Source organism: Triturus cristatus, chromosome 3_2 (assembly GCF_964204655.1).
Source record: "Triturus cristatus chromosome 3_2, aTriCri1.1, whole genome shotgun sequence".
NCBI classification, from domain to species: domain Eukaryota; kingdom Metazoa; phylum Chordata; class Amphibia; order Caudata; family Salamandridae; genus Triturus; species Triturus cristatus.
In genome coordinates this window covers 791,963,425-791,989,263 of record NC_140584.1, presented here as the reverse complement: position 1 = coordinate 791,989,263, position 25,839 = coordinate 791,963,425, and the positions used below count along the sequence as shown (strand labels likewise).

The following is a 25,839-nucleotide window of genomic DNA, read 5'->3' as shown; positions in this document are numbered from 1 at the left end:
CGCTCAACGTCTCCCCCCTGGTCAAGAGAGCCAAGGTCGATCTGGCGCGGTGGCAGCAGCTGCCCCTCAACCCGCTGGGAAGGGTCGCTCTCTACAAAATGATGATCCTTCCCCGGTTTCTGTATGTTTTGCAAAACACCCCCCTCTCCTTTCCGCGCCCGTGGTTCCGCGAGCTCGACGGGATGGTGACGAGATTTCTCTGGGGCGAGGGGAGGCGACGGCTGGCTCTGTCGACGTGCCGCATTCCCACCTTTGACGGGGGCCTGGGCATGTCTGATCTCTACCTCTACTACATGGCCACCCGCCTCCTGGTCATTCACGACTGGTTTGGAGGGGGTTGGTCCGATCCGGCCTACAGGGTGGAACTTAACGGCTTGGGCTTCTCCGACATCCAAGACCGCCTGTACGGCGCCCCCATCCCTGCTTCTTGCCCGGACATCACCAGGGCTGTGTTCCTGTCCTGGAGAGCGGCGCTCCGCCTCACCCGATGGACGGGACGGTTGACACGGGTCACTCCCCTGTGGCACGGGACGTGGCTGCGGGAGGTCACAAAGCTGGAAGGCTTCAAATCATGGGATCTTATCGGCATTTCCCAGCTGGGGGACGTCTGGCGGGGAGGGCGGATGTGTTCCTTTTCGGAGCTGCAAGCGCGTTTTTCCCTTCACTCCTCCCAATTTTACCGGTACCTCCAGCTGCGCCACGCCATACGCACCTACACACCATTGGACGTCCGGCTGCCGGATCACAGCCCTCCGGAGGCTCAGGTCCTGCTGGGCAACCTGGGGAGGGGGGGCATTTCCAGGATCTACCGCTCCCTCATTAACTGCACCCCTACATCCCTCGCGGGTCTTAAGGAGCGCTGGGAGGGATGGGTGGGTCCCCTGGACGAGGCCGACTGGCGGGACGCCCTTATGGCCCCCCGCTTGGTGACGGCCTCCGCTAAGCTACGACTCATCCAAATTTACTATCTCCACGCGGCATACCTCACACCGGCTCGCCTTCACCGTGCGGGCCTCTCCGGGGATGCGGCCTGCTCCCGCTGTGGTTCCGACCCGGCAGACTTCCTGCATATGGTGTGGTCCTGCCCGGCCCTGGAGGGGTTCTGGAGAGGTATTGAGACCGAACTTACGGAGGTCCTGGGGTGGGAGGTGCCACATGATCCGAGACACTCGCTGCTGGGCATCACAGATGGCTTAGATGGCACGCGCTCAGAGCAGCTGTTTCTCATGACGGCCTTGATGGTGGCCAAGCGCGACATTGCTGCGGCGTGGAAGCAGCCGCTGCCGCCAAGTGTGGACAAGTGGGGCGCTGGGGTGGACTGGTGCGCGGCGCAGGAACGGACTCTCTATCGGGCACGAGGATGCCCCAAGAAATACCGAAAGGTTTGGGGGAAATGGCTAGGCAACATACCTTAATGGGGCGGTTCAGGGGCTGGGGGGAGGACTCTGGGGGCGGGGGGGAGCGGGGGGTGCTTCCTAATGTAGTGCTGTGTAGTACTGATTCGGAATACCAGACTGTTTTTGTTATTGTGCTGTTTAAAACAATAAAACTTGTTTATCAAAAAAGGATGCTAAGTTTAGCAGCAGGGCAGGGGGAAACGCAGGGCTGCACCTTATTTTTGTAAATATGGTGCAGCCCTGCGTTTCTAAAGTGACAGAGGGCGTCGTTAGCCTTCTAGGCTTAACAACACGCTTCGCCACTTTCTTGTAAATATGCCTGTCGGAAATGGCCCTTTTTGCAGGGTTACCCCCAAACTTTATTGCTTCTTCCTCCTATTTTTTCTTGACCTGTGGTTGTTGGCTTTAGGACTCTGGGCACTTTGCCACTGCTGATCAGTGCTAAAGTGCATATGCTCTCTGTGAAAATTGTTATTGTGATTGGTTATCCATGATTGGCATATTTGTCTTACCAGTAGGTCCCTAGTAAAGTGCACTGAGTGTGCCAGGGCTGGTAACTCAAATGCTACTAGTGGGCTTGCAGCACTGATTGTGCCACCCACTTAAGTAGCCCTGAAAAGAGGTCTCAGGCCTGCCACCGCAGTGCATGTGCGCAGTTTGTCAACTGCCATTTTGACCTGGCCAGTGTACCCACTTGCCAGGCCTTACCCTTCCCTATTCTTACACATAGGACACCCCTATGGTAGGCCCAAGGTACCCCCCTGAGCAGGGTGCAGTGTATGTGAAAGGTAGGACAGGTACTGGTGACTGTAACATGTCCTGATTGTGAAATACAGCCAATTTCGTTTTTCACTATTGAAAGGATATCTTGCCCATAGGACAGAATGGGGAATTTTGTGTAAAGAGTTTACAAGCATATCTTCCTATAGGAGTAAGATGAGAAATTAGAGTCGGGTATCCCTGAACTCAGAATCTAATAACACATCTTTTATGAAGGATGGGTTTTAAATTCTCTGTTTGAAAATAACACTTTTAGAAAGTGGCTGTTTTCTTGTTCAACCTTTCTGTGTGCCTCTGCCTGTTTGTGGATTGACTGGCTGGCTTGAGAGTGACAGTGGCTGGGGTGGCTCCAGGAGTCAGCACTAGGCTGAATAGGTGATCTGCATTTGGAGTGGTTTGAGGAGTAGCACCTGGGCCTGAATAGGGCTGTGCCTGCCTTGCACAATGCTGGCTCCACCCCCTGCGGTGTGTCTGATGGCCCTGGCCCACACTAACAAAGGAAGAAGTTGTGCACTGGCAGAGAACTGGTTTGTACTGGGTCTAGGACCCCTTACACCAAGAGAACAAAGACTTTTGGAGTATAAATATGAGAGCTCAAACCCCTGAACTTTGGATCATCCTGGAATTCAAAGAGGAACCTTTGCCGAGGAGAAAAGCTGGAGAAACTGAAGAGAATGACTGCCCTTGCTGTGTGTTCTGGGGCTAACCTGCAGTTGCTATTCTGCCAAGGAAAGGAGAAGGACTTTGCTGGGTGCTGTGTCCCCTACTTGAAGAAGATCTCCAAGGGCCTGAGGAGAGCTGGCCTCCTGCTTTGAAGTCCCAGGAACAAAAGGACTTCACCCTCAGCTCCCCCTGAACTCTGCTGTGTGAGTTCTGACGTGCCTAGAGTGCTTGATTCAGTTGTGGGGCCTCTGGAGTTTGTTTTCTGCTGCTTTGGGAGCTGGAAGAAGAAGAAGCGTGAAAAGAACTGCAAAACCCAATGCATCGCTCTTCTTGCGGCACGTTTCACCGGCACATCTCGACAACGCAAGAAGATTTCCGTCACATTGCCATGCTGCTGCGAAGATCGTCGCAGCACCTGTCGCCACTGTAAGAACCGACGCATCAAGGGGTTACAGCTGAAGAGGACCGACGGCGCGCAACGCCGCCGCATCAGTCGGAGTCACATCCCGAAGATCCCCGCATCCTACCGTGTGAGACGCTTTCCCAATACATCAATAGCGAACCTGAACTGGCACGAAGACTCGACGCATCACTCCCCCTACAGACCGGACTCGACGCAACCCATCTGCTGCGTGCAGCCGGGCTGTTGCATCGCCTCCCCAGGGTCTCAAGAGTGTCACATCTCTTTGTTTTCCGACGCTGCAGCTGTTTGGCTTCGGAACTTTTGTCGCATCTACAGGTACTTTGGTGCAAAGTCACGCATTCATAGATTTCTATGGTACAAGTTCTTAAACCCTTTTTAAAGTCATATTTTTAAACTGTGTATTTTGGATTTTTGTCTCTTTGGTCTTGTGTAGTTTAGATAAAGATATTTTATTTTTCTAAACTGGTGTGGTGTCCATTTGTGGTGTTTTCACTGTGTTACTGTGAGTGTTGGTACAAATACTTTACACATTGCCTTTGGGATAAGCCTGTCTGCTTGTGCCAAACTACCAAGGGGGTGAGCAGGGGTTATCTAAAGCGTGTATCCCCCTTACCCTGACTAGAAGCAAGAGTCCCTATTTGGTCAAAGGTACCTACCTCTGCCAACTAGAGACCCCCAGTTCTGACAATGCCCCTGAGAGTACAGAATCTTTTAACACACTGAGCTGTACTGTTTTGTGGGACGTGCCCAGTTTGGGTAGTACTCATATGGATACAGCCAAGTTGTATTTCTATTTCCCCCTCTGTACAAGGTAAGTTTGGTTGTCCACGACTAGTATAGCATAAATAAGGACATACCCGGTCTCCTCCATGATGCAGCCAGCCAGAGATTCTGTGCAGTCGCATTCTTCAAGCACAACCCCAAAATATCGAAAGACAAAGGTGTAGCATAAAAAAAGAGAGAGAAGGAGAAAGGGAAAACGGTTAATTAGCAATACATTTATTCTCAGACTTTTATGTGCATTTTATTTTATATACTGCAATGATATAACAGCTAGAATTCACCTGCAAAGGTTTGTTATGGTCGCATACTAAACCTATGAGAACCTTTAAACTATTTTCAGATGGTCAGACGTGGCATCGCATTTGGCTTTTAAATTGTATTAAGGCAGTGACATTGATGACCTAATGTAATATAGTAAATACTTTTACACAAACACAGAAAAGCAGATTATCAGCGTGCATGGATCAAAAACAGCCCATGCTGTTTAACAGTGAAACATATGTGAACAGTAGAAAGTTGGGGTACGTACTTGGCTTCCTGGAGGCGGGCTCCCACTGGATCCCAAGGTTCTGAGCCAAACTCTGAGATAATTCCTGCGCCTTGGCCCACTGAAGCCCGTACTGTTATCAGAGTGACCGAAGACAGGCAAAAACCAACACAAAGACACAAATGACTTATTAGAAAGAGGTCTGCAATATCCAGCGCACATCCTGTTGTTTATTGAGCGTTCAACTTTAGCAGTGAGACAAGAGGTAAGTGAGAAATCTAGTCTGCCCGCTCTCTTCTATCAAGTGCTTGTGATGGACTTCATGAACTTTTTTGAATAGTTTAAAATCGTATTGCAATAAACCACACACACCAGAACACAACACCTCATGATCGACATCAATCACTGACCCAACCTACAATACATGATGAATTGAAGATTTAATTATATATTTACACAAAGACTGTATTGTTATTAATGAACATCTTTTTATCTCCAGGCTTCTTCAACACTTTTCGCAAAATATAGTTCATTTTATTGGAGGGAGCTTGTATAGTACCAATGGCACGAGACATAATAATGAGAAAGGAAAAGGAGAGACGTAGGGGAGGGGGTGGGCAGAGAGGGGTCACGTTCATGTTTCCGGCCAACAAGAAAGAGGGCCATAGTATTCTGGGGGGGGGGGGGGGGGATGGGCTCTTCATGGTAAAGATAGTTTTGTAGGTCACTGGGGACACGCACGTTTTCATGTACTGTAAATTGATGCTTTATCATCACAGCACGATAGGGGCAATTAACTCTGTCACTGCCGGATTTTTTTTCCCTTATACAACTGGATGGGTGGTGCATGGACATGGCTTCCTGTTTAATTTAAACCGCTTTTTATGTATATTCTGCTTTGCTACTTGTGTCTCTTAGTGAGCTGGTGACGGGCTCTTGATTTTGATTATCTTCTTTGTTGTGTTAGTTTGTGTTGTCTGTTTTTCTTCTTTTGCCTCTTGTATCCATATGTCTCTACGTGGAACAGGATGTGCTATTTACCATGATTGGTGTTACAGTGTCCCCCTCCTTAACAATGGCGCTGCAGACATGTCTGGCAGGTATGCTGCTGTCACGCAAAAAGGAAAGTCCATTCATACTAATTTGCTGATGTCTATGGAAGGGGGCTTGTTCCAGTTTTCAACTGGGGCTGTTTGGGTGACCACATAAGAATTATGCTCCCTTGAATATCTTCTTACAGATGTAGGAATCACAACATTGATAAATTGGATGTGTATACTTCTGTTCCGTTAGAGAATGGACTGTTTTTTCTTCTAAGACTAACAACCGTTTTCCTGGGGTATCAAGCTTGCCTGCTGGGCTACTTAATGCCTGCTCAGCTGTAGGGTAAAACCATCTACTGGAGAAAACGTTTTGGATGAAAATGTTGACATTCTATAGATCTCACATACTTGTTGTGCCACGGATTGCTCCCTGCTAACCAAGTATCTTGGTTTTCCAACTTCTAAATACTTGAGACAGCACTCTATTGAGAAGAACAAGTGGCATAGATCTGACTATCTTGTGATGAAGCATGCAGACATAGATATGCACACATTCGGTGGCATTATTAGTACTGGTGGTAAAGGAAATTGCGATGTTCGTAATAGTGGTGGTGGTAGCTGAGGGTGGGCAAGTGGTAGTGGTATTTATAATGACGGTGGTGGTAATGGTTTTGTGTTAATGGTGAGGGTGTTTTTGGGCGCTTGGTGGTGTTGGTGCTGGCAGTGGTAATGGAGGTGGTAATGCTGGCGGTAGTGTTAATTGTAATAGTGGAAATGTAGTGTTATTTGTGATAATGGTGAGGGTAATAATGGTGGATGTGGTAATAGTAATGGAATTGAAAGTGGTGGTCATTATGGCTTGCGCTCGATTCCTCACTTTAACATTTTTCTTTTTTTTTTAAGTATGGCAGTAAAAAATATAATCAATTGGATTCTGTATACAAATCAGATGATAAAAAAGAATTGAATATATGCTGATAGAGCGTATTTTTCATCTGTAAAATAGTCCTTTATACATTGAGATGTAAGAATTCTCTAGGAGGAAGAATAATACATTAAACAACCAATGGTATGAGGTGAAGGAGTGTAGCCATAATTTTTAATATTAACTTCCATCTTCATTTGAGCCCTTCTGAACAGTTCAAATGATCTAAAGTTAGTTGCTAATGTAAAATTGAATGTCTTCTCTAAAATTGGTATTGTTCTTTTGAATTCCCCCATCTTTATCCCAAGAGTTCATTGTGTGGATGACAAGGTGTTTGTTCACCATACTATTGAATTTTGATGAACACTTGGAAGATGAAATTGGAATTGTTGCCTCAGTTGTAGATGTGACTGAATATACAGAATATTTTATTGGTCCCGTTGGAAAACGGCCCTTTGTGTGTGGATGACAAGGTGTTCGTTCACCTTACTATTGAATTTTGATGAACACTGGGAAGATTAAATCGGAATTGTTGCCTCAGTTGTAGATGTGACTGAATATACAGAATATTTTATTGGCCCCGTTGGAAAACGGCCCTCTCTGAAGGGTCACCTCAAACCTTTTTGTCTTCCTCCTTCTCTTCTTCTGTACTTTTTTTTACTGGCTTTAGATCTCTGCACAATTTACGACAGCTAACCAGTGCTAAAGTGCATGTGCTCTCTCCCTGGGCTCATACCCAATTGGCACATTTAATTTACTTGTAAGTCCCTTGTAACATGCACAACATGTGCAAAGGGCCTGTAAATTAAATACTACTAGTGGGCCTGCAGCACCACTTGTGCCACCCACTTAAGTATCCCCTCACCATGTCTCAGGCCTGCCACTGCAGGACCTGTGTGTGCAATGTTCTGCCACTTCGATTTGGCATTGAAAACTCTTTGCCAAGGCTTCAACTCACCTTTCATTACACATACGTTACCCCTAAAGTAGGCCCTAGGAAATCCATATGGCAGGGTGCTGTGTAGATAAAGGTAGGACATGCACCTTTATGTTTTGCATGTCCTGGTAGTGAAAAACAACCACATTTGTGTTTCATTAATGCGAGGCCTCCTCCTCTCATGGCCTAACATTGGGAATCCCATAAAATACTTTAAAGCTGTAATTCCCAATTAGAAAGAAGTAGCTGCCTCATGTTTCATATCTCTGAAATGGTAATGATAAATCCTTTCTACTGGTAAGGCTGGATTTAACATTACGGTTTTAGAAATGCCACTTTTAAAAAGTTCACTTTCTGATTGAGCTGTGATTCTGGGACGGTTCGCAGCATCTGTTCGCACCCAATCATTTGGTTTCATACTTTAAAAGCAATTACACACTTAAGGGAAGGAGTGCATCCGCACATTTCTTGACTTTTAAAAAGTGGGCATTTCTCTGCTCTTACTGCTTTGGGTGCCTTACAGCCTGTATCCAATACATGAATGGGTGACAGCTACACTTTGTGCATTCCTTCCAGACAGCCACAAACACAGGAAGGTTTGGAATGGCAGAGTACCTATCTACATAAACTGAATTCTTATGGCCCTACCTGGGCAGGAATGGGCTAACAATTGCACTTCAATAGGTAGTGGTCTGACCCCACATAAAGGGCTGTCTACCCCTCCTCCCCACAGATAGCCTGGCAGAGAGGACTGGGTTGAAAGAGATACTTGTGCACTTCAAAACCACTCTTTGTAGTCTTCCTCACTTCAAAGAAACATTTGGGTATAAGCACTGGGTCTCTGACCCTACCAAACCAGCACACATCTGGACCTGTGATCATTCTATAAATCAAATAGGGTTAGGCACTAAGGAGGGAAATGATTTCTGCCAGTGTTAAGGCCCCACAGAACTTCGAGACAATACTTATGTGTCTTCTACTACTGGTATTATATCCAGAAAATTGTGGTCCTATTCCCCTCAAACGTTAGAAGCAACAGCAACCCTCCAGCAACCAACACCGTCACAAAGAAAAATCATAAGTACTTACAGAAAAGTGAAGGTGAAAAGAGTGAGTGGGCGCCTCACGTACGCACCACCAGGGAGGCTGCTAGCCGGTTCTCGCTAGTATGCCCACGTTTCTCATCATCGGATGCCCACTCACAGGAAACAAGAATTTTGAAACCAGTGAGGAGAAAAGAGAGGGAACAGACCCTTAAAGAATGCTGTTTTACTGTTCCCATCAAAAGAAAGAGAAGAAAAAGCAGAAACCCGTGTATTGCAAGGAACAAATGTTCGAAGCAATATTTAAAATTGAGTTAAAGACTCCCGTTATAGTTGCCCTCATCCCTGCTTCTAAAGCAGGGATGAGACACGGCTCGTCTAGTTGATGTTTGCGGTGCTTTATGAGCTGACAAGAGTGCTGCCGTAAAAAGCGGGGGTAAAGTTTTTAATTGAACCCCCAGTGGCTTAGTGGAGGCAGGTACGAATGCCCTCCGCCTCCCTATGCCCTCCCGCAACATACAAATATACTTCCAGTGAGGTGATTGAAACCCTTGCCCTGACGAATTTGCCAGAACGAAGCTAAGTGGCAATGAAACATGTTGGCCTTCTTCACAAAGGTTTACAACATTGAGTGTTTTTAGTTTGAGTAGGCTCACCGATTTGAATAAAGAGGGCAACTATAACGGGAGTCTTTAACTCAATTTTAAATATTGCTTCGAACATTTGTTCCTTGCAATACACGGGTTTCTGCTTTTTCTTCTCTTTCTTTTGATGGGAACAGTAAAACAGCATTCTTTAAGGGTCTGTTCCCTCTCTTTTCTCCTCACTGGTTTCAAAATTCTTGTTTCCTGTGAGTGGGCATCCGATGATGAGAAACGTGGGCATACTAGCGAGAACCGGCTAGCAGCCTCCCTGGTGGTGCGTACGTGAGGCGCCCACTCACTCTTTTCACCTTCACTTTTCTGTAAGTACTTATGATTTTTCTTTGTGACGGTGTTGGTTGCTGGAGGGTTGCTGTTGCTTCTAACGTTTGAGGGGAATAGGACCACAATTTTCTGGATATAATACCAGTAGTAGAAGACACATAAGTATTGTCTCGAAGTTCTGTGGGGCCTTAACACTGGCAGAAATCATTTCCCTCCTTAGTGCCTAACCCTATTTGATTTATTGATTAGTGAGTGGAGGGCGGTTTGGCACTTACCCTCTACAGCTCCTTATTGTATTGAGCCTGTGATCATTCTACCAGGAAGAAGAGCTGTGGTGCTGCTAACAGAACTTCTACTCTGCCGAAGCACTGCTTTGCTGAACTCTGCCTTGCTGTGCTCTTGCTGTTCTGAGCCCCCTTGCAGCCTGCTGTTCGACCAACTGGGTGAGACGGACTGGACCTGCATCACTTGAACCCAGAGTGACTCCAAGGGCTTGCTGGCTTGCCTCCTGTTTCCAAGTTTCAGGGATATCAAAAGATTTGAACCACCTGCATCTGCATCTGCACCTGGACTTTACAAGCCGTGAGTCGGTCCTGCCAAGCGGTCACATCCCAGTCCTGGACCCTTGGAAGTGAGACCTTAAGGTGCTCAACAACCTGCACTCGCACATCCACATCAGAGTTGGTGCCTCTCTGCCACAATGTTGGCCGGAGCCAGACCACTCTCGCCATTACATTTAGTGGACTCTGCACATTGCTGCCATTATGCGGAAGACCTCTACTCTAAACATGCCGTCCACAGAGTGATCTACACAGCCTCATTGCAAGTTAGCAACATCATCATTGAGATCGTTTTGATTCCGTACAACTTTGTATTTCAACGTCTACTCAAAGGATTCTTATTATTTTGGTCTTGTTTTATTTATAAAACCATACTTTATTTTCCTGAGCTGTTGGGGAGTCTTTTTGTGGTATTTTCACTGTGTTACTGTATGAGTTATTGCACAAGTACTTTGCACATTGCCTTCTAAGATAAGCCTGTCTCCTCTGTGCCAAGCTAGCAGAGGATGAGCCCAGGATAAATTAGGTTGTGTTGTGACTAACCCTAATTAGGATTGTGGTCCCTACTTGGACAGGGTGCATACCTCTGCAAACTAGGGAACTAATTCCTAACAGATCCTTCCCATAAAGTCTCTCATACACTAAACCTTATGCTCAATACATCACATAGAACCAATACATCTCCTTTCAGTAGGCTATGGATGCCACTATTTGAGCCCCTTTAAAATCATGAATTTTCAGGGAGCGAACCAGTATAAAGGAACCCACTCTAGGTCAGAGGCGACCAAACCAGAGGAAAAAAGATCAGGTCCTCAACTTGCTAAAAGTTTTGTAAAACAAGTGGGAATAATAAGTAATTTGTCAAATATCGATGATCTTATTCAATGGTTCAATAATTTCACATCAGCCATTACTTCTCCACTGGGTGAGCTAGCACAAAGAGAATCCAAACGTTTTACACATTAATTTAAACAATGCCACTAACTCACACCTGAGTTAAAGCAGCAGAAGTCCCAGATTCTTAAACTAAAAGTCAGAATTACATTCTTTATAATGAATGCAACACTGCAAATATAATTAGCCGATCAGAGTTGCCAAAAAAGAAATTGTATTTACTGAACATTTCAAGGCAGAGGATGCATTGCATGCTCCAATTGAAATCTTGGTTTGCATGATCCTACTGCCTTCAGTAAATATGTTATTGCATCACACAATCTAGTTGAATACGTTTCTGATTTTTCCCACAATGAAGTGCAATTAATCAGATTTGACATCATGCATGAGAAAATCCAGTGACCTGTTAATCATTCCTTGAAGGGAAATAAAGTTAAGACTCAGGAGTTCAAGCACAACAAATTTAAGCCTCTGAACTATTCAGTTTGTGCAAAACGTGTACAATGATGCAAGACGACTGACTTCCCTTTGGATTCCTGAAAAATAATTTTCAGTTCGATAGGCTATTTGCCCTCATAAATAGTTCATAAATCCCATAGCCACTCCTAAAGAGCTGAATCCGACAAGCACAGTGTTGACGTAGGCAACTTTAGATACTATGGATCCTGTTAATTTCTGTTCAATTTCTCTTCTGCCATTCCCCTTTAAAATCCTCAAAAGACCAGATACACAGGAGCCTCAGGGATATGCAGAATGCCAATTACATAAGGACCCCCACCTTTCAAGCCAGGTTTCGTCCAGGCCCTAGAAGGCGGTTATTAGTCACTTATGTCATTATTCAGAACCATGGATTGCTGTGGATGGTCATGGTGCCACAGGCCTTGCAACATGTTTCTACACCAGCGACTATTGAACCTAGCCCTATTTTTAGCAGTGCTGCCTATAAAGGTCTTTGCCTTCCAGTGGATCATACATTCTTACAAATAGATGCCAGCCTGTTCAATTAAGCACATTGGCACCCTCTATTAAATTTGTTAATTGGCCTGTTTCACAAGACTCATCATCCTCATCCCTTTTTTTCATCTTTTATGTGACGTCTTTGTCATATCGACTGTGTAAAGTGGTCTTCTCCCTTATTAATGCAGAGGATACCTAATTCTTGCTGGACATTTGAAGCACAGAGGAAATTGACAAAAATATAGTTTCTCAAGTTCTTGATACTATTCAATGGTGAATGAACACAAAAAGTTTAAAGCTTAATCTGATAAGAAAATTTAGTTACTGCTCATTCAAAGATTTTGCAAATGTCAGGGACTGTAGTCTATGATCTATCTCTAAGGGTAACTTTCCGTTCCATGCTAAAGTGATATGGAGCCCGAGAGTAAAAATTGATTGTAATGCTGGCATTACCTGGTTACTTTTCTGCAGTCTTTAAGAACTATTTTCACTACCTGAGAGTCGTTAGGAGAATGCTTCCCTTCCTTAGATTTCCCTATAAAATTAAGTTACCTAATGTTTTGTGCATGTGAGACAGGATTTATTCAGGGTCCAAAATAAATTTGTACACAGACTGCAAAACACACCAAATGCAGTGGGATAGGTCTTTTTTTGGTGAAAAATTTGATTCAGTTTCTGATCTTATCCACCACATTCACTGGCTGCAAAAATATGTTTGCATTCAAAACGTTGTGTGCAATGCTCCACATTTTTCTGTTTGGCCTTGTTTTACTTTCAAATAAAATTCAGATACATTATCCTTCACATAATCTTCACTCGGTTTCAAGTCCAATATTCGCTCTTTTCTCAAAAGACCCAAGAGAGACATTAAGTATTTGACAGCACTTTAGAAAAGTATACATTTATAGGTACAATGACAAACATCACCTCTACATCTCTGACAACTTGTTAGTCTCTGCAAGGGGCTCAGATTGCACTTATAAATAGATCTCTGATCATGTTTCATTATTAACATGTGGTCCAAATTACAAAATGACACAATACTTGGTCAGTAAACTGTCATTTACTACACAGAATATTGTATTCAGGGCATTTCTCAGAAACACAGAGGTTGCATTGACACTGACCGTTTCATGTGACACAGTAACGGGGAAGAAAAAGAGTCAAGCTTAACTCTATACAAACAGAGCAGTTACCTCATTCACTCCAACACCTCTGGCCAGGGAGCAGATGCCTCCAAAGTATCCCATGCTGCTTCTTTTATGGTGGAAGGTCACGTTCCTTCAAAGCAAAGCAAGAGAGAAAAAATGAATAGGTCTGAGCCAGGACCTGAAACCATGAGGTCTGAAAATATCCCTTTGAAGATTCGAATAAACGCATATAGTATTATGAAAACATAATGAGTTAGACGTCAGTGCCATTAAAATCCCGGTCTAAGGGGCATATTATCAAGCACGGCGTTAAAATTATCTCCGCTTTAGCGGCAGAAATTCACATAGAAGCCCATGTTGACACCAGAACATGGGCTTCTATGGGAATTCTCAGGGGCATATTATCAAGCCCATTATCGCCGCTTTAGCGGCTGTTTTCTGCCGCTAAAGCGGAGATAATTTTAAAGACGTTTCTTGATAATATGCCCTGAAGTAGATATGCTGGTGTCCACAGCAGAAACCGCAACCCTTCCCAACCACCTCCAATCCTGATGATTTAACCCCCATATTGACCTTCTTGGCAATCTGCTGCGAGGGAGGCTGCAGCGCTGCTCTATACACATCACAGCTTTCTTTCAATGATGGGCCTTTGCTTCCAGAGGAAATGCTCTCTCTTGTGGAACTTGCCAACCACAAATGCATAGTGCTGCATTATTCTTCCGCTGGCTTACTTTTGATTCGACTATTGACACATTTTTGAAATGATGTTGTTCTGTATTTTTTTATTTCTACTTATGTTTCATAAAGCTATATGACAAAACAAAACATGGCAGTGGAGCCAAACCTGGTTGTAGCTCACAGTGCCTGAATTTGTGAAAATGAGAGGAAGCAGAAAGGCTCAGTTCTTCAGAAACGCAGTGTTTATTTCTTTTGTGTAATTAATGGCTTTGTCTATTTCAATGTTATGCTGTCTGCATAATGAACCCAGTTTTGCAGAAAAATACCTAGAACAGGTTGCTACTTTGTGCCAGTGGGTCCAAGGATGGCCTTTGTTTTCAAATAGTGGCTTATCGTGGGTCCAAGAAGTGCTGCAGTGAAATCTATGAGATTTCCCTGCAACACTTCTACGAGGCTTTCTTACTGGGGAACGCCCACCCTGCATACATTATACCTGATGCAGGAATAATGTGGCGTAGGGCTTTACAAGGTGACACATCTGCCTAGATGCATCACTTTGTAAGTATGGCGCAACGTTGTAAATTGTTTATGCCGCCACTGCGTCACGAAAAGTGAAGCAACGGCAGCGCAAAAGTGTCGCAAGGCATTCATAAATAAGGTCCCGGGAATTTAAATTAACCCAGGCAGTTCCATAGAAGGCTGTAGGCAAAATCGTAGTTCAATAAAGGTAACTGACAGGAAATGGCTGAGGATCGAAGCAAGTCATTGCCCTCAAGCAAGATGAGGGAGACACAATTGCATGTGGCCCCAACAGCTGCTCTGATAAAATTGAGTTTGTAGCATAAGCCAGCAAGAGAAAAAGAACATAATGTGTTATATACAAAATGAGAAGCGAAGACAGTATACCTAGAGGAAGGGCTGAAGAAATTTGGAAACGCCACTCAAGGCATATGTCAACCTCAATGATAACGAGGCAGACGAATCAGGAGCAAACTTCATTCTGCACCATTCCATTCGTATGCAAAGCCGGAGGGCAATACTGACAGTTATCAACCTAAAAGCAGAATTGTCTGAAAGGAATCTGAATATTTTTTAGAAATGTTGCTGCTGGAGACGTTTATGAGGGCAACGAGACAGGTCTCATTGACATAAAGAAAAGCAAGACAACTTTTGCAGTATGTAACAAGGATCCCTATTTTGTTCTATTTGAGTAATTCATGAGTGGACACAGCCTCTATTGCCAGCAGACCACACTGCTGAACAAGTGGAGCAAATGAAAGGTGGTTTCAGCATATCTAGGCGTCTCCTGAACCTGCAGATGAGAAGGAGGATGGACACGTGACTCTCCCCACCTAACTACATCAGCCAATCAGTGCGAGAGAAAGAGGCGGGGGAGCGGACTGATTTTTGGTGAGGAGTGAAAGATGTATATTTAGAGGCAGGATTCAGTGCTTTAAGATACAGTGTTGATGAGTAAGACAGGGTTGGTGCTCTCCTCATGGTGGGGATTGCAAGTATTTTCAAAATGCTGACAAGGTTATTAGGAACTGCTAACTTTAATTAATATAAAATGGGAATGTCTCTGTGTAGGATGATAAAGGGGTTATATTTCATATCTATGTTGCACTTATAGTGGTGATTATACTAACAATGTGTTGATTGTTGTCACCATGTACTTGTACTGAGTGGGATTGGGGTGGTCTGATCCACTGACTGACTGATCTGAAGAGAACCTTGCTCTAATTGCCTTGTTTTATTGTGTTGAGGAAACCGATTGTGTTGTGTGAATAAAGGTCAAGGCATTCATATACATTTCACTTAGGGCAATTGATAAAAAAGATTGTCACATAAAAAGGGGAAACATAGGAACGTGGTCTGGGTCAGTAGTAATGGTGCCAATACCCACACAGGTTTCCTACCTGTGTTACTGATTAATGTGCTAGTTATAGACAAAAGGAAGAAGCACCTCTCTATTTTTTTTAATGCGATTCAAGAGGCGTCTTCTAAATGATGCTCTGATTAGAGATCTATAAACAATGCGATCTAGAATAGCACTCAAATCAAAGGAATCCACATGGTTCATTCAAGTTCCATCAGTCTGTTTGCATCAAAATATAGAGGCAGAGGGCCCGATTCACAGAACAAACTTAAGACAAAATCCTAAACTTAGTACCATTTTGGTATTCACAGAATGCACTTACTACTTCTGGTATTCACAGAATGAACTTACTACTTTTACGATTCACAGAATAAACTTACTACTTTTGCTATTCACAGAATGGATTTACGACTACTAACTTTAGGTCCGCACTTGGGCCGGAAATTCCGGCCCGGAGGTGGAGCTTCCGGCCCAGAGGCGGGGCTTCCGGCCCGGAGGCGGAGCTTCCAGCCCGGAGGTGGGGATTCCGACCAGTGGCGGAGATTTAGCCATGGCCAAAATCTCCACCTCTGGGCCGGAAGCTCCGCCTCCGGCCCGGAAGCTCCACCTCTGGGCCGGAATTTCCGGCCCGAGTGCGGACGTAAAGTTAGTAGTCGTAAATCCATTCTGTGAATAGCAAAAGTAGTAAGTTTATTCTGTGAATCGCAAAAGTAGTAAGTTCAGTCTGTGAATACCAGAAGTAGTAAGTGCATTCTGTGAATACCAAAATGGTACTAAGTTTAGGATTTTGTCTTAAGTTTGTTCTGTGAATTGGGCCCAAAGGGTTTGTAGGCTGGTCGACGACACTCCTTTGTCGACCTCCTACAATTTGTTGAAAATCATGTCAGTAATCTTGTACTTTCAACAAGTCTTTATTCTTTAGAGCCTCAAAGACAAGAACTGTATTATGGGCTGGTTCCCACAATCTCCAGCTCAAAAGTTGGAAAATGTATTTCAGCTGCAAAGTACCTGAAATGTAAACAGGTTTCAACAGGTCTGCTAAACGGTTTATCATATCAAACGTGGTAAGGTCCCTATGATGTGTATCTGAAAAAATCTAAATTATACATAAAGTGATGAACTGTGCAAAGGGAATATTAACCCTTGAGGAAGTGATTTAAGGCCTGATTTAGATCTCGGATTACAGGTTACTCCGTCACAATAGTGACAGATGTCCCGTCCACCGAAATATAAATCCCATTATATCCAATGGGATTAACATTTAGGGCAGATGTGATATCCGTCACTGCTGTGATGGAGTAATCCATTTGTCAGGATCTAAATCAGGCCCTTAGTCGTAAAATGGATGCCGAAAATTGTAACCTTTCTGAAGATAAGAAAATAGCCTCAGACAGAGGATCTTCACATGGGTCAAAGTTGGTGCTTGGTGTCCTGTTGCACAGATTAGGAGTGCCTGCTACATTCCTATGTCAGTGCATAAAGCTCGGCAAAAGCGGAGGTACCTGATCCAAGAAGACAACCCATGGTGTCAGAGAACTCTGCACTCTAAAGTCAGACAGTAATCCTAAAAAACATGGCAGCCATGTCTAAAAAGATGCCAGAAGCTTGGCACACAGCAGTTGGTAATCCGCCTTCTGTTTCCGGTATCTATATTTAGGGCCAACATACATTTTTATTAAAAAGTATGTTTTATTGGTATTTGATTAGAATGGTGCAATAATTCACAGAAGAGCGAGATAGTATACATTCTATACTGATGCAGTCAATTAGAATTAAGGTTAGCCATCATGCGAGCCCTACGAGTGACAGAAAATACAGGGCATCATAGCATTGCGCTTGAGTATACGTTAATCATATTATGATGAGAACATTTATCAAGTAATGTTTTTGTTGTTGTTCTTCCTCTGTGCTTTCTGTACTTCTCAGCAAATACAAGATGATGGGCAGAGTGCTGAAACGTTTCAACTACTTACCCCAAGTCACAGATCTGTGTTTAATCCATCATTCTTATGCTCACTATGCCACCCCAGCTTGGACCCAGCCATATGCAAATCAGTCTTGACCCTGTTCCTCATGGGAACAGTCCAGCCCGAACTGCCAGGCCAGGTTCTCACTGGACCGGAAACAAGCATCCTGGTACCAGTTTCGAGGTATAACCCCTCATCAGCCAGGCTAGCTTAAATCCAGTTGCGCATCAAGCAAGGGACCCACATCTTGCCATACCCTTGGCCACTTAGGGCAAACATAGCAAACCCAACAAGATGATGGATGGAGTGCTGAAACATTTCAACGACTTACATCCAGTCACAGATCTGGGTTTAATCCATCGTTCTTTAGCTCACTTTGCCATCCCAGTTCCTACCCAGCCTTATGCACATACGTCTTGACCCTGTTCCTCATGAGAACAGTCCAGCTCGAACCGCCAGGCCAGGTCCTTCCTGGACCAGAAACAAGCATCCTGGGACTTCTAAAGCTCAGTGTGAACCTGTGTAACACATGGTACTGGACAGGTGGTCAGTTATCTGCTATTTGTTTTTTATACTCGTGTCTGCAAAAATGCATTGTTCTGTATATCTGTTAGCTAACAGGAGTTGCAGAGCTAAGCTCATCACTGCCACATTGCTTAATAAAAATCAAGAATGACAAGCGCAAGGAACTTAAACTAAAACAAAAGGAAAAACGAAAGAAAAAATAAAGATAAAAAGTAAAAAGAGAAAGCTGTCCTAAGGATTGGGACATCAGGAAAGCACTCAGGAACCCATAACAGCTCTTATGGCTCCTGCAGTCCTAGGTTAAGCATGTCAGCATGCCGGAGAAAGGGGGGGAGCTCCAAGGCAACCCATCTGCCGAAATGATCCGGCTGCCATTCAGAGCTATCAACTGAGCTGACACATCAGCAGGAGGGGAACAGTCACCCACTCTCACCACAGGGCCGTGATTCACGTCTCATAGCTCAGGGCGGCCTTAGGTATTGTCTCCATGAGAGTCTGTGTTTATATCTTTATAGTCCAAGCATGTCTCCTGGTCACTTATGCAGGTGTGAGGGGACCCTACTGTACCCCACTCCAAGGGGGTCATCCCAAGGCTACCCCCACAGTCTACTTCCCTGCCATCCTACGCCTCAAGCACCTCCATCCAAAGGCCCACCAATGGGTGTCTCCGTATTCCCCATGTTTCTTCTCTAATTAGTGCTCGCTCCTCGGCCCTGGCCCATACATCAACATCCTTCTCCCACACTTTAAATGTCGGATCTCTCCCGTCGTGCCCCCGTATCACTAGTCGCCTCCCAGCCAACATTAGGGCCAGATCTACAAACCTGGTACCAACTTTACACTCTATGTGGGACCAGACAGAAGCTGAAGAAAGGGAACCTAGTCTAGGTTAGGGGCATATACACTTCCCAATGTGACCTCCCTGCCCAACAGTCGACCCTTGACCAGAACATATCGGCCCTCTGGATTGATAATAGAGTGCATGTGTTCAAAAGGGGACCCTGCCCGTATCTGTAGCAATGCCCTCGAGAATAGGCAGAATCAGAGGTCGCATACAGCGGCCCCACCACCGGCGCGGCAAACTGGTCGCCATCTCCACAGTGAGATGAATCTCTTGTAACATTACAATCTGGGCTCTGTTCTGGTGCAGACATCAGGGAATGATAGGGTGCTTGGAGGCTGAACCCATCCCCCTGATGTTCCAAGACAACAATATTATGTTATAATAAGGATCTCCCATGGACCAAGGTAAAGCAGTCATCACACTCAGCAGGCACCCATCGCCCCCAGCCACAATAAATCAATTTGCGACCCCTAGGACATAGTAACAAATTCCCACCTACAAATTCCCTCTCCCAAGGTCAGTCTAGCAACAGGTATCCGCCCAAACCTGTAAAAAACCAATGTAATTAAGAAAAAGCCACCTTCAGATTCCCAACGGGGGAAATCTAGTTGGGGTTAGGCAAGGTAAAGTTGGAAGCCAAGTATGCACCCCCTAGGAACCAGTTTAGGAGCCAGGTAGTACCCGCTGGGGACCATGGGTTGCAAGCAAACCCCAGGGCCTGGGCCACAGCACATGTCTTGTCTGTGAGTCTTGACCCCATCCTCAATGTCCATAGGCAAACCAGTCAATGACCCAATACACACAGATCAGGCCAGGATCCGCAGCTGCAGGTCTCGAGCAACATGGACATCTGGTTAAAGCCATCAAACTAGGTCCTCAACAAAGTTTGGGGTCGCAACTGGGATGCCTGATCCACCTAGGACCAAGCTCACCGAGTCCGAAGTCAATGATTTATTGTCCGAAGAAATGTCTGTGCCTGTCTCTGTTATCTGTGACAATACTGTTTCGGCTACAGCAAGCAATACCATCTTGCGTTCTTGCTCTGTCTGTGAAGAGGAGGGTCTCCTTAGGGAAGCTCTCTTAGACAGTTGTTTCAACCGTTTCCTGGCTCAATAACCAGAGGTCCCCGGTCTAGTTGGGAACCGGGAGGTTGAGCTCCCGCTTTGTAAGACTCCAGCCAGGACCACTCAGCATCTGGGGTATCACAGACGTGGGTGTTACTGTCTAGCATAATCTGAAGCTTGGCAGGAAACATCAGGGAGTACTGTATCCCCTCTTCCCAAAGAGCTATCATGGCCTCCATAAACGATGCACGGTGTGCCTACGCATTAGCAGTAAAATCAGGGAATATAAGCTCTTTACCATTAGTTATCGCAAAACGACTGTTGGTGTTAGCCCTCTGGAGAATAATGTCTCAGTCTCTGCAGTGAAGCAGTCGCACCACCACTGGCCAAGGGAACCTCCCTGACACCAAAGGATGAGCCGGGACCCTTTGTGCTTTCTCCAGAGTGATAAATTGGGTGAGATGATAAGTTGCAACCTTAGTATAAAGCCAGTTTTTCAGGAAGGTCACCATGTCCTCTCTCTTTACCCCTTCAGGGAGTTCGAACACCCTAATATCATTGCAGCAGTTCCAGCCCTCAGCATCCTTGGCCTGCCACTCAAGTATCTTCACCTTGGCTGTAAGATTCTCCATTTTACGGTCTAGTGCCTGTTTATTAGGTAAGAATTCATCCACTGAGCATTCCATACTTTTAACACAGTCTGTCAGCTTATTGTGTTCTGCCTGCAGAAGGCCCAGGCCCACAGACACTGTACTGATATCATGCTGAAGTGTGGCCTTTGTGTCCGTGATGGCAGCTAGCACCTTGCTCTAATGTAGATGTATTGAAGAGTCTGCGGCTCCGTCATCTATTCTGTGCGGATGTGAGAACTCTACCATCTCTGGCTGTGTAGCCCCTTGTTTGGTCTTAGGTTTACCCATGGTGACTACTGTCTCTGCACAAGGCCCAAGGGGGGTTCCAGACCCAGTGGATTCACGAGATGATGGATTGCCCTCAATAGATTAGAAGTTGCTCACTGCTTCTCAACTCAGGGCCGAGCTTCTCAACTCAGGGCCCAATTTCTCTTTGTTTCTCACAGTAAACTCACTGGGCCCCGGCCAAAGTTCCGACCTTATATGCCACGGCACCCGCGTCCCACTCTCAACTGTGTTTGAAGATGGCACAAGCCGTTAAGCCTCAACACTCCCTACATTTATTAGGGGTACAGTGCCATGGGAGACAGTCGTCAGCTTTTACCCCATCATGAAAGGACTGTCCGCCTCAGCCTCAACATGATGTCCAGGGAATGTCCTCATGTCTTGCTGCGTCACAACAGGGCCAGGATGCTCCCACTCCCATGAGGGCCACCAGTCACAAGAGTATCCTCATGGGAATTGGTTGTACTGTGTCATGTCTTGGCCTCAGGCCAAGCCGCATACCGTCGCATGCACCAGACCCACCAGGCCCCAACTCAGGCCTGACCCTCTCTGTTGGGCTAGTCGCGTTCTGTGCAGCCCTTCAGTTCTGCACTTCAGCATATTTAGTTCTTGGGGTTCCTTGTCAACAGTGGCAGCCTCATTGTGGCCAACATGGATGAGGCTCTCCCCTCATCTGCTTCCATTGTCCGGCCTGGGCCACTTGCGGTGCGGGCAGGCCCTGCAGCCACAGTCAGCCACTACTGCTCCCTCCATGTCGGCGAGTCTCAAGGTTGGCGGGCACACAGCAGCGGCCGGACGACACAGCCCCCACCGTGACTGTTGACCTGTGGGTTGTACGACAGTGCAGCCAACGAGCTGCCGAGGCCCTTCACAAATTCCAGGTAGATACCGCTCCTACAAGGGGGAGTCACACTCAACAGTCCCGTGCTGCTCACCTCTCGCACTGAGTGGCTCAAGCTTCAAGCTCGGTATCAGTGAGCTCCTTCTGCTCACGCAGTCACCCGCTCATGGCAGTGAACACCTCCGGAGGTTTTCCCCGTCCCTGCAAAAATAGGACACTGGGCTTTAACCCAGGCCCTGAACCCACGCACCGCTGGCTAATACACCAAGGCACTGTCTCTGAAAGCCCTTCATGGACCCAAAGGCACCACAGCAGCAGGATCGGCTCTCAGGGGGGCACACTCTCCAGCCACTACCGGTGTCGGACCTAGCCCTAAGGTCCGCAGCAAGATATCACTCAGCTCTCATCTAGGCATCACCTTGCTCAAGCCTTTTTGTGCTGGGCCATCAGTGGTCACACTCAGCCCAAATCCAATAATCGATGGGCAGGTGGTCAGTACTTTAATGTCGGCCCTGGGATCACCATTCAGATGTAACAGGATTAAGGTCTGCCTGGCTTGGTGCAACAGGCACAGTCATCTGCCATCTTCCAAGTCAAAGCCAAGTCTCTCTAGGGCCAAAATACATTCAAGTCCCCAACAATTGCTAAAATAATCTTTCTATTTGTCCATGCAGTGGATCCCAGGACTGATTGTAAGGCTCATATGTACAAAGACTGCTGAATTTTAAATTATGTAATATGTTATAGATACAGAAACAATTTTGTGTCAGAAGGGAGGTCAATCGTTAGATTTCTGTCAGAAGCGTGTTTATGTAGGAGAGGTAAGGACGATCTACATGACTACTAGACATGTGCATTGTTGAAAGGAAGAAAGGAAATAGAGAGCCTATGTGAGGTCAAATTAGTAGGGATTTGTGTAATCCCCGTGCTTCCCACTCCCCAGTCTTGTTCTCTCATGGGATTTTCTGCAATTAGGGGCCAGATTTATTAACACTTTGGGAAGGTGCTTGTAATTATGTCTCAAGCTGTTCTTCAGAATGAACTGGATCCTAGTCTGCCAATGGTCACCATGTCTACAGAGGCAACATAAACTCAGTGCCAATCCACTTCTCATCCTAGGGTTTCTTTTTTCGGACGTGCCAAATACAGAAAGGCTTTCATTTATTTGGTTAACGTAAAAGATAATTATGTTTAATGGGCTTGTTTTTTTTTCTCCCAGGGCAGATATTACAGAAGAGACTGTACTTACTTCTATACCCTTTCCATAATACCAATGTGCAGATGTGCAAGAATGCATTTCCTCAATTGCATTGGAGAATATCCTAATACAGAAGAGGAAATGCCTGTGTCCCTGCATTCTTGCATATTGCTGACCTGCACTCTGGGCAAACAGGTTTTTGGAGTAACTGTGCATAACATCATATCAGTGTGTGTTCAAACCTGACTAATGGGAAGGAACAATAGGGTTCCTGAGAAAATCCCTAAATACTCCAGGTGAGTAAAATTGCACACTGTGCTCACTTTCTGGGGCGCGTGCCTTCTTTTCAAAATAAGGTTGCTCCCCATGGCAGCAAAAGACAGAGCAAAGATTTGAATCTGCCAACCTATCTTTTAAAGCTGCTTTGTTTCCAGTCCAGGTATCAATGAGTGCATTTTTTAATGAAGCTAACACAGGCTTTTACACGAAACTGCAACAGCTGGATAGGATTGAGGTTTCCCTATATAGGCCTCGCTGTGCCTTGGTCAAAGTATCTTTGTAACTGTCCATCCTGCAGATGCCTTGACAAAGCCTTCTAAGTATGTCTTATCAAAGGGAGTAAACACACCTCAATGGGAGATGTAGGCTAATTCACATCCACCTCAAACAAACATCCCTTTTAGCTTTTAAAATAAATCTCAGTTTGTTTAGTGTCATGCTTCATCATTACGTCCTCGCCCAGAGACATATGGTATCTGGCCGGGCTCAACCTTGAAGGTGAAGGGAGCTCTTGTTGTTGCTATAGGGTCAAAATTGTCTAGGAGTAGCCTAGATTTATCAACAAATATATTTAATCATGCTGCCCCCAGTAAGGTTAAAAATAAGATGTGATGCTGTTAGGGAAAGTTATCAACTCCTGCATCTAGGGTCTACTTGTTTCAGCCATGGATTTGACACAAATAGAAATTGGCTTTCATCAGGACCAAGTCTCTAGATCCCTATTAAAAATCCACTTTGGAATTATTTTATAATTTCTTGGTTTCAGGGCATCCCAATCGGTGTCACACACTTCACAAAATCATGCTTTCATTCATGCCCCAATTTATGGGACTTCATGAGATACTTCCTCAGTCTAGTTCATTAAGTCAGGCCCTACAGGGAAACATGGAGGGGTCGGCCTTATAGTCAAACATTCTTTAAAGGTACAGACCCACTGGAACACCTATTGTGATCCCTGTTCCCTTCCAAGCTTTCCCCTTGCTAAAAGTGGCTTTTTGTAAATAGTAATTTAAAATCTACTTTACTATTAAGGAGACTTTTAAATGAGTAGAAGAAGTACTTTCCCAGCTGTTCCCAAACTTAATGTGGGTAGCGCTAATCAAATGTAATAAGATAAACTAGTGTTAGCTATGGAAGGCCAGCCTGCCACAATGAAAAAAGTAAGTTGGGGTTTTTTTACTTCCAGAACACATTTAATTTACATATCATATTTTTAAACTACTATTCACGCTGCCCTGTTATCATTTAGTTTAGGTTCCACCCTCTGGGTGACTTATATGTATTAAAAAGGAAGGTTTAGGCCTGGCAAAAGGTTTACTTTGCCAGGTCGAAATGGTAGTTTAAAAATGCACTATAGGCTGCAATGGCAGGACTGAGACATGTTTTCAATACTAGTTTAGTAGGTGGCACAATGACTGCTGTAGATCGCTTGCAGCATTTCATGTACATTCCCTGGTTACATGTAGTGTTATATATTCGGGATGTATAACTATATTAAATATATCAATCAGGTGTATACCAATTTAACCATGTTTAAAGGGGAGAGCACACACACTTTACCACTGGTTAGCAGGAGAAAAGTGTGTAGAATTCTAAAGCTAAATAGGATAGTGAAGTCAAAAATCTGGAGTTATGCTGCAGAAAGAGTGAATTTCCAACAAATGGGTTCCTCATTGATCAATGTAAAAGAGAACGTGTTCACTGTACTGTTGGAATCCACTCTAATTCTGACACAAAAGGCGTTAGCAGTTAACGTTTGTCTCAGAGACTACTTTGCAAAGAAACTGTCTTGAATTTGTTAAGAGGTAGAGTGTGGACCTCACAATTCCATTAGAGTGAAGCATGGATATTTAAAAATACCCAGTGTTGATGCATTTGGAACTATTCTGGCTGACATCCATCCCGCTAGGCTTACACCAATCATAATCCTTTGGCCCAGAGAGGGGGAAGAGCTGCTGGGGAAAGTGCTATTTAGCGCACATTACCCTCCTGCATGCAGGACGCATTTGAAACTCTTCTGGGTGACATCCATCCTGCTGGGACTACATCAATCATAATCATAATCCTTTGCCCCAGAGAGGGTCAAGGGCCGGGGGGAGTACTATTTACTGAGCATTACTCTCCTACACGCAGGATGCCTGCGAGATGTACCGTGGCGAATGACCAGGACAAAAGCGGGCCCGTCTGCAGCCGAACGAGCCTTGACCACCACGATTGACCTCATTTTCTGCTTCTCTGTTCCTGTGGAGCTTGTATAAATGGATAAGGGGAAATCTGTCTCACACTCACTTCCTGCTAAGGATCTACCTTTGGGCTCTAACCACCAGAATAACCAGCTTTCTTACAAATGCTATGGCTGTCCTTAACACAGAGATTGAAAGTGTGGAAGAAAGGGTAGGTGCTACTAAGGTTAGGGGCTACTAATAAAGCACTTTTATCAGGCCAAGACTCTGGTCCCAACATGGCTGGTATTTCCCCATGCCATACTCCAAGCAAAGAATCTTCAAAAGTAACTTCTAATCCATGTGTCTACAATGGGCACCTAGCAATTAATACTAGTAATATTCGTATTAACAGTACTGAAAACATGTAATCCCCTCCACCAAAAAAGGAAAAAGCAAGTGGGCGGTTGGCCAGTACACGCACTAGAAAGCCACAAAACAATTCTAAAGCAACC

The 25,839-nt window shown here is 45.1% G+C and overlaps 1 protein-coding gene across 2 annotated transcripts in view; it reads right to left on the bottom strand.

Moving 5' to 3' along the window:
- The window catches only part of ADAM23 (ADAM metallopeptidase domain 23), a 731,894-nt gene that overhangs the window by 191,128 nt on the left and 514,927 nt on the right, over positions 1 to 25,839 (bottom strand). For both annotated transcript variants that reach the window (XM_085648912.1, XM_085648913.1), the window contains exons 12-14: positions 13,016 to 13,100; positions 4,577 to 4,667; positions 4,122 to 4,170 (exon numbers count right to left, since the gene is read on the bottom strand). In XM_085648912.1, coding sequence (XP_085505038.1) covers positions 4,122 to 4,170; positions 4,577 to 4,667; positions 13,016 to 13,100 — 225 coding nt within the window. The remainder of the gene's footprint in view (positions 1 to 4,121; positions 4,171 to 4,576; positions 4,668 to 13,015; positions 13,101 to 25,839) is intronic.